The sequence below is a fragment of the Amblyomma americanum genome, chromosome 5, assembly GCF_052857255.1.
Source record: "Amblyomma americanum isolate KBUSLIRL-KWMA chromosome 5, ASM5285725v1, whole genome shotgun sequence".
Lineage (NCBI taxonomy): Eukaryota > Metazoa > Arthropoda > Arachnida > Ixodida > Ixodidae > Amblyomma > Amblyomma americanum.
This window is the reverse complement of record NC_135501.1, coordinates 112,370,688-112,380,614: the sequence shown is the minus strand read 5'-3', so window position 1 is coordinate 112,380,614 and position 9,927 is coordinate 112,370,688. Positions and strand designations below refer to the sequence as shown.

The window sequence follows — 9,927 nt, the reverse complement described above, 5'->3', positions numbered from 1 at the left end:
GCACCTGCTCTGAGCAACGAAAATACATAGGAATATCTTGATGCACAACAACCTTTGAAGGAAATGAGGCTTTGTAAATCTGAACGCATTTACTGCATACAAAAACAGTTGCACTGAGTGAAATGCATAGCGTCAGCCATTTTGTATGCACTGTCATCGAAGCAAATGAATAAATACTATAATCCCGTTTAGTGAACGGACTTGCTTGTCATTTCGCCTCACTGGCTTTCATGGCCGCTCAATGCGCTTCATCGGTTCTCACCCCAGCAGCTGCAGTGATACTTCACACCTGCGAGTCGAGAAGGACATGCAGTTGGCTGCAACTTTCGACCGAGCAGCGGGTCGACAATGTGGATGTCCATGTGAGCATAGGGAACCTGTGGGTTGCTTTCTTTGATTGTCTCCTTTGGAATGAGAATTGTCAGCCTTGACTGTTGCCAGCAACAGGAAATTGGATGTAGAATAAGCTTCTGTTCATCCAAAGATTTTAGGCAGACCGCCCAAGTTGGAGTAAATTTGTAATTAGGAAGCAATTACTCAGTAGCACAGCTAATGAGTAATTATTTTTTATTACAATTTATTCTGCTCCAAAGAATCCCCTAAACTCATCAGACTAACACCGTTTCCGCTTCGGGTTGTGAATAAATTCGGCCTCGCCCTGCCATCAGCTAGCTCGGTTGGTAGAAAGACAAATGGTCCCACGTTTGAACCCCAGTGCAGGACGAATTTTTCTCCACCTGCAAAGCTTCTAAGAAAGCTGTACAGCTTTCCTCTGTATCCATGTGGCTACACTTGGGTGGATGCTAACGAATAATTACTCCCTTATTACAAGCTTCTGTTCACTTCCAAGGCAGCATTAATTGGTTAAGCAGTCAAGGTTTAAAAATCGAGCAGTATGAGTTCGTACATCGAGTGTTGCTTTTCGACGAACACTGTTGTACAACCTCTCCGACTTGCAAGTGTGAAAGAGCCTTTACAGAGAGTGCCACACTATGCATCATTTGCAAACAGTCTCAAATAAATCACAATGGGGAGTATTAACAACACACGCCAATGAGCAAGTTTGACAAGTTCACTCGATACGCATGCACAGCTTTATGGGCAGTACTCCAAGAGCACATGCCTCAAAACAGCATGAAAGCAAAGCTGTTGGTATGATATTAAATAAATAGTATTAGATCTCAACTGCAAAAATGTGGTTCTGGAGGCTATAGTATTGTTATTCACGTAAAAAGCACATGCCACTGATTTTTCTGACAACACATGTACTGCATGTGATTCTTACGATTCATAGCAGCCAGGTTACACAAAATGTTTAGTTTCTCTCACCCAAAAGGCTTTTTAAACCCTTTGCTTATCTATAAAAGCCCTATCTCTCCTGAAAATTCAGAGTACATTCCTGGCACTCAGCATGACTCAGTGCACAAACTACCCTCGAGGCAAAGTGAACTAGATGAAAATGATTAAGCATATAAGGACATAAGCATACACGGCTGACTGCTGTTATGGTACAACAGCAGAATATTTACATGCCAGCGACAAATCTGCTGCCCTTTGCAAGCATTACACTACCACGCTGACAATGCCTAAGGCAACAGGTGGTGAACATTTTTATCTTGCAGTTTTATTGTCCACCTCAAGCTTGTTTCTTCTGTTTCATAAATACAGCTTGACAGTTCATATTTGCAGACGATAATCACTGAAAGCCTATATTTGTTTCACAAAATGTACTTGTACCAAACTTCGACGTATCGTCATCAAGTTCTTTAAAAAAACGTAATCTGTATGGTCTAACATCCCAAAGCAACATGAATTATGGGGGCTGCCATAGCAGAGGGCCCCCTAATTAATTTCAACTACTCCTTCCTGGTAGCATAAGCTATTTTTGAAAAGACAAGAACATGAAAGTGGCAAATAGTAACAAGAGCACCTGTTCACTGGTGCAAATCCTACATGTTCCAGAAAGCTTTTCATTGCCTGTTAAAATATAACATGGACTTTAAAGACTGTGTACCCAGCCTAGTTTAAGGTCTGAATTCAAAAGTTTAAGTTAATTATCCTTGCTCTGGTATCGATGCACCAATTGAGTGCCTTAATATATTGATAATAGAAAACATATCTTACAATACGCTTTGACTTGAAAGACTATACATGCAGTCAACTCAAATGTGGAGGAACATGTGAGAAAATGTGGGTTAAAAAGGTTTGGCTGCTTAAACATGTGGCGTCATGCCCAAGAGTACTTGCACTGTTGAGGAACTAAGTGTCATCAACCACTGCGCCACACTTGGTGCCTTGTCTGTGACACTGGCAAGTGAATGGCATGGAACAGAGGTCTGTAAGTTTACACAGCCACCACGTGCAACAGCTCAGACGCACGGCGACATCGTGGTGCATCTGGTGCTCTCTACATTCGAAACTCAAGCTGGCCTATGATAAATGACAGCACAATTACATATTCATTACATGCTGTAACAAATCGTTTTTTTGACTATACATATTTGGTTAAGGGTTCATTAAATCAGGAAAGATGAAACCCAAAACAAGTTTCGCATAGGGGACCATTACAATTCGTGCATCAGTGTAATGATGAATACCAGCCTGTAAAACACAGGCAGCATGGCCACATTTCGATGGAGGCGAAACACAAAAAGCACCCATGTACTATGTGATGTTTAAAGATCCCCAGGTGGTTGAAATTATTCCCGAGCCCTCCACCACGGGCACCTCTTTCTTGCTTTCTTCTCTTACTCCCTCCTTTATCCATTCCTTATGGGTGCCTTCCAGTGTCCATTGAAATATGTGAGACAGTTACTGCACCATTTCCTTTCCTCAAACCCAATTTTCATTTTCATAGCCTATGATGCAACTACAGCAAGAAATGATTACAAGCTGTGAATCAAAAGGTATGAGCCATGCACATTACAAAAGTTTGATGACCAAAGTCTACCAGGCTGCAGTACAGCAGATTAAGCACATTTTAGTGACATCATGTTGAAGGACATTTTCCCAGCCCCAAAGCTGAAATCAAACTCAATATATAATAGGAAATTTAACAGCCAGAGATATATCCCATCAGCTAATGGGAACAGTGGACTCAGGAGCATGTGGGAAAGGAAAAAAAACTGGTAGGGTTTTAACGTAATTAAACCAAGTAGACATGCGAAAGCATCTGTTCAGCCTAGTTGGCTCATGGTTTAGCTTTGCTAGGTTGTCGGCACATCTGGCAACGATATTACTCATGTTAAGCTCTTATAGAGGTTAAGCTGATCTGATCTGTTCGCTCTGCATATGGAAGCTGATGAAGACAACGATGTGCAATGCACAGTGCAAGAGTGTGTTGCAGTATAACACGAGGCATGATCGGCTGCAGCAAGAGCATGGTGCCCCCGTGCAGTGGCCTGGGAAGCTGACCTGTTCACGCTGCAGCGGTTTCGAAACCCAGCCGCGGCAATATTTATTTCTGCACCTTCAAGGTCAGGAGATGGCACAAGTCTTAGCTGGGTTTGACCCCATGAAGCAGTGCTTTTGAACTAAAACATAGCCATCTCTTTGGTTCCTCTCAAAGGTATCTTCCCTAAGATATTCCTGAAAGGACGTTCTTCAGGGACACTGAAGTAAACTCAATTTGATTTTCGTGCTAAGTAAAAATCGATTTGATGGCTATTTCTGGGTAAGCTGATGTTTGACAGTCAGCAAAACATTCATTCATTGTAGAGAAAATTGCATTTAAAAATTTTTCCACCTCCAAACTCATGAAATCTATGCTGAAAAACACTCCACAATCATTGGATCATTCTCTGCAAGTAAACAGTGGTGAAGCCTAGCCTTCAAGATCTGTGCCCAAGAAACTGTTGACTTAGTCTATGTGCAAAATTGGGCAGTGGTATAGCAGCACCTATGCTCTACTTTTTACCTTTTCTAGTTTATGAAAGCTAAACTTTCATTGTCATTAGAATGTGGTTGTCTATTGATACAAGCCTCGGTGTCTAAAATTTTCCTCCAGCAGCTCCCTAAAATGCTTGCATTTAATAAGTCCCCTGTGACCATCAACTATGAAGGAAACAGCAGCACGAGCATTAAAGGGTCCCTAACCCACCCTTGGGATTTATTAATGAGTTTGTCCAACGCAGTCCACATTTTCAGTCTCATTAGCATGCTATTCTGGTTCGTCGCTGAACAATCTATGAGTAATACACTAACTGACATCCAATGCACTACATGCATGACTGTACTACTAATGCATTCCCACAAAAATGCAGTGAAGACAATCAGCGTTCTGCCATGTGAGCGGCCTAATGCACTGCACTGCACACTCTTGATGCTTCAACCATGTTAGCAACCCTCAGAAGAGTGAAACCCCCCGAAACAAACAAAAAAAGGGGGCCTGGTTTCAGGAGCTCTTTCAGGGACATGGTTCCTGTGGTTTGGTTATATGCTACAGTATAATTTATTTTTCAGGACACCTCTATTCAGGCTACATACACCAAACAGGGGACATCCACCAGGGAAGTGAACAAAGTTTGCCCTAGGAGTGTTTAGCATTTAAATATGGATTTAAAAAAAAAAACTAAGTTAGGACCAAACATAGATCCAGACTGGGAGCCACACGAGTTGTTCCCGCACAAAACTTCTCGAGTTTGGCACAAAAACAGAGGTTTCTAGTTGTCAAAAGGACTCAATCAGAGTTCGACAAGCAATAAGGTATGAAAAACCAATTTTAAGCCATAAAGGGGGGAAGAGGGTCTTAGAAAAGATTTTTTATTAATGAAGTCATAATTATGAAATCTTCTTTTGTGTGCTGATTCCAAATATGGAATTTAATTTCATGTGCAACAATTTCTTGAGCATTTATGCAATATGTTATGTAACTTTTTGTGGAGAATTCAAGAAATCCTGCTGCAGGGAACTTGCTAACATGCACGCCATTGGTTTCTCTTGACATTAAGCTATGCAATAAAGCTAAAATTATCATCCTGCCTGTCATAGATGAGTTATAGTATTTTGCGGTTGTCACTTCAGAAACAGGAAGACAAATTTTTCTTCCCGTTTGTGAAGTACGAAGTTCAAAACCATGTAACTCAACTTCTGTGATAGGTAGGATAATAATTTTACCCTTATTACATAGCTTGTTGTCAAGACAAGCGGACAGCATACAATCTAGCAAGTTCCCTGCAGAAAATTTCATTAAAGCTCCCCACAAAAAGTTACATAGCATATTGCATCAAGTGCACAAGGACTTGTTACACATTAAATTAAATTCCCTGATTTGTAATCAGCACGCAAAAATACATGTTCCCTGAAGATTTCATAATTGTGACTTCATTAATAAAGATTTTTTTCTAAGACCAGCTTCCCCCTTAAGGGCCAAACAGTGCGAGGACTTTGGTACATAAGATTTGGAAATTTCCACAGATGCTCTTGTGCAGACTGGGTGAGAATTTTACACTAAAAATGCAGCTAGGGAGTGAATCAATGATCAGGAGCACGGAAAACAAGCAAGCAGCAGCCACCATCTACAACATGCGAAGAAAATAAAACTTGAGTTGCCGTGCATCAAAGACACATCGACGTGTTTCACCAGAAATGAGTAATTTGACTGAAATGTTAAGCAGCCAAAGTAACACACAAACAAATTTAAAAAGAAATCAATGCCACCGGACATTGCCCCTGTGGTTTGAGCATAACTGCAGAGAGCAAACATGGGCCATAGACAGAAACCGTTGATTTCAAGGATTTCACTGCTTTCAGGGAACACAAAAGATGGTTCACCTTTCTGTCTACAGTGAGCACTTTCCCACTGACATCACATTTTAGCATTAAGAGGACCATGAGGGCGAAAACAACTGTCCGGGGGAGTTGGTGTCTGTGCGAAGCCTCCACCTGCTGGGTGGTGTCTGAGGGGATCTGCCTCTTTCCACCTACCACCTGTCAACCATTCCCATCTCCCGCTCCTCCTCTACACCTGTACATGAGATGAGAGAGACTGACAAAGAATGACTCAGAAAAAATTAAAAAGACTAAGAAGAAAACGACTCTGACAACTGCAGGCCTAAAACAAAACTTACAGCCTCCCAAAGAACTACCTAGGCAAAAAGTTGCGGGAGCTGTTCCTTCTCGCATCAATCGACAAGAGCAACTTGGGTCTCACAAGCCCCACCGGTGGCTGTGTTTGAAACAGCCAACTGTTGGGGCAGTGGTGCATCATTTAATCACAGCGGCACTGTGCCAATGCCCATATAAGGACTCGATGCGACCTAACAATGTCGCGTATTCTGCATAGTTATGTAGTCGAAAATTGACAGAATCAGATTGCAGTACATTGGGTAGTGAAAGCAAATGGACTCAGAACTGGAATAGAATAAGAACACGAATAGATTGGCAAGTGAAAGAAGCATGCTATTGCATTTCCTCCGCATCAATCCAATTCATCGGCCCTAAATTTTCTGAAAGTACCACTACAAATGCCTACAAAGGCTTCCAGTACTCTAAGCCAAATAGAAATAATCTCGATATCACCTTTGAAAATACAGTTGGCTCTCAATATAATTCAACTTTGAAGAGGATTAAAAATTTCTTCTAACTATGTGAAATTCAAATTAACGAAAGCCTTTCCAATGCAAATAACAGGATCAAAGCATCAGTTTGGGAAAAGAGAGTTCCTGAATAAAGTGGTTACAAACATTAACGAGAAATCACTGTAAAATGTTAGTGCTTCTCTATATGTTGGGAGAAAACAGAACAGTTGGGAGTGTGTCACCTTCACAAATCTCACAGTGGAGTTAATGGAAAGGTACCTGCTCAAGTGTTTTAATGCGAGGTCATTAAGGACTCCAATAAGCTTCCTTTAACATTCTAAAAAAACAAAAATATAACGAGTTTGGAAGTGACAAGCGATTAGGACCCACCAAAACATCGAGTGAATTCACACCTCCAGACAACCAGCGCACAATAAATTAACATCCACAGCCAGCTTAATCTAACCGAGTGAAAGTAAAGTCTCTAAAATTGGTTTAACAGTACCCCTTGGTGGGCTAGTTGGTGTAACATTGTGTAAGAAAAGTAAAAACGGCGCTAATTTTTACACAAACCACACAAAAAGACTAGACAGGACAGCGCCCGTCCTGTCTGGTCTTTCTGTGTGGTTTCTGTAAAAATTAGCGCTGGTTTTACTTCGGCCTCTAAAATTGGTTGCGCTGATCTGCCAGCCCCGCACTTGCACCACTAAGTATGCTTGACTTTAGCCCTATCGTCAAGTCAGCAACGGGGTATTGGCAATTCGACGTGAAAATAAAAAGTCGATACTATTAACTGCGATAGCCATACCTGGCTCAGATCAGTACCACAAGAATATCTCACTGAATTTTCAGCAAAAATGCTTTGCAGCAAAAGATTAGAAAAAAGGCTGCACATGAGGCAGGCAGCATCAAAGCAGACACCGCGCCAATCTAATAGTGCATAAGAAACAAGTTGGACTGCCTTCTAGTGTCGAAATGAAATGAAGACGACCAAAAATGCGACACACAATTAACATATTGCCAGCCAAGACGGTGGACAGCTTGTTAGCTGTCCGACATGCATTAGACATTAACGTTCACATCAGAATACAAAGCATGCCTTTTCATCACCCTAGTGAACATAGAAACATTACAGTGGATGTCTGTGTTTCCATCCAAAGTTTACACTTCATTCCTATCGGACTGCAAATGTCAACATGCAATGCAATGGAAAAATTTTCGAATGACTTTGGCTATTTGTGAAAGCCAGCTGCCGTGCGATCATTTTGTTCACACCAAGCGCACAAACCTGCCAGGTTGGATACACAGCCCACGCTCAGCAATGAAGTCCTGACAGCCTTGGCACCGCAATTCCACTGAAAAACCATCTTTCCAACATGCAGTTGTGCTGCTGAAGCCACTTGTGCTTAAGTCCAGCAATAGATGCCAGCTCACTGAATCCAGTTGCACAGATACAGCACTAATCCAGACGCATAAGACTGGTGACAAAAGTCTGGACACACAAATCTGGCAGCATGGACGCAGAAGCACAAATTTTCATTCAACAAGCGATCAGGCTTGCAAATTCAGCTGCCGAAATACGGAGCCACGAGATGTAGTCGCACACACACAGAGTTTTGAGAGTCTGGTTGCGCTAATCCAGGTGTGCATATTCAGCCACACCAATCAAGCGGCACAATTCCGGATGAGCTAATCTGGTCACTTGGGTTCAGTTCCGACCCTGCAGCTGCACATGTTTTTGATCACTGCACGCACGCACCAACAGACACACACACACAGTACGGGAGACACCGCCCACTAGAGGTGGTCCTCTGTGTTCTTGAAGAACTGCCGGATGAGGTCGTTCACCCGCTCAGCCTTTTCCCGGTGCACCCAGTGTCCCGCGTCGGCCAGGTACTCAACGCGTCCGAACGCCTGCAGGATGCTGAGCTGTGCCAGCTTGAGTGTGAGGAACTGGTCGCGCTGGCCCCAGACGATGAGCGTGGGCGTGTTGAGGTAGCGGAAGCGGAGATCCTGGAGCCGCTGGTCTCGCCGCCAGAGGGCGCGGTAGTGGTTTAGCGCTGCTGTCAAAGCTCCTGTGGCAGGGTGAGAGGAAAGGCACACATTTAAAAAAAAGACCGATCAAGCATTAATGACACAAATACAGCAGACAGATACTAAAACATAAAAAAATATGAATCACATAGGGGCAGAGGAGACCACATAACCTGCTTTAATAGTGTTCATTTAATGGCTAGTTTAGATGGCATTATTCTGGCAAACCTTTCTTTGGTTATTGCTGGCTTTTTGTGTTTGCCATTCCTTTGTACATACAGCAATTCCTCGTTATAATGAATCGCCTTACTCACAATATCGCTTTATTCGAAATTTCTTCCGGTCCCGACCCAAGCGCATGCATTTTAAGCCGCATTACTCGAAGTGCACTAAGAGCTTGACCCGCTTAGAGCGAAGTGACGAGCAGAGGTATCGCCGAGAGGTATCGCCGCCGAGGTATCGCCGGAGGTATCGACGAGAGGTATCGCCGGCGGCGGCGACCCTTTTTCGCATGCAGTGTCAAATTAATACCACCAACGAATTAGTCTCATGCAGGCACAGAACAGGCCACAGGCTACAAAAGTACCAAAACCACGATCGATGAACTACCTAGTAGCGAGTACCAAGCGAGTGCTGAGCGGAGTGAACGGAATTGCTGTCAAATTCCATGGTGCAGCGCGCCCAAACCATTAATCTCGGTCGCAATCACATCTCTGGTGTCCCCCGTGACAGAATCCAGACGAAGAAAACAAAGCCTTCCTGATGCTCTCTGATGCCAGAAAACCGCGGTTCTCTTGGATGCGGAAAAGTGGCCAAAAGACCGCGGGCAGACTTGCGCAGTAGCATTCCATGGTGTGCGCTTGATGAAAAAAGTTTTACAGCTCTAAAGAGCACTTTTGGTGCTGAAGCATGCCAAAAAGCAGAAACGAAGCGTCCCTCCGACGGGCCCATTCATATGTATGAGTCGCGAGTCGTAGAGGTTGTCGAAGAGCGACAGTCGCAAACTGTAGCTCGCTGCTCGATTCTCCAGCAGAACTGCGACTGTTGCAAACCACTGAACCAATCTGCGAGCGAACCTTCGGCAACAACACTGGCCAGAGACGCGCCGGGCAACAAACTGAGCTGTCCCTGGCTGCCGTAGTCGTCGCTAAGCCCAACCATTGCACATCGGCCAGATCAGCCGAAACTCTCGAAAGCGCGCGAACATCATTCCCGAGAGTTTTTGCTTCAAACGAGATGGCGACCCGCAGGTCGCACTTGCAATGTGAACAACGGTGTTGTTGAGCTGCTGTCTGGTCGCAAGCGACCACTGGTTGCATGCCCTTTGCCATGTTCAACGGGAGGAGCTACGTTAACAATCCGGGAAGACAACTTC

General features: G+C 43.6%; 1 protein-coding gene across 2 annotated transcripts in view; it reads right to left on the bottom strand.

Annotated features, from left to right (window-relative positions):
- Positions 1–515: 515 nt before the first annotated feature.
- The window catches only part of LOC144132610 (AB hydrolase superfamily protein YfhM-like), a 34,107-nt gene continuing 24,695 nt past the window's right edge, over positions 516–9,927 (bottom strand). Inside the window, exon 6 of one of the 2 annotated variants that reach the window (XM_077665143.1) lies at positions 516–8,593. In XM_077665143.1, the coding sequence (XP_077521269.1) occupies positions 8,316–8,593 (278 nt within the window). In that variant the 3' untranslated portion in view covers positions 516–8,315. The remainder of the gene's footprint in view (positions 8,594–9,927) is intronic. The other variant, XM_077665142.1, reaches the window with a different exon arrangement.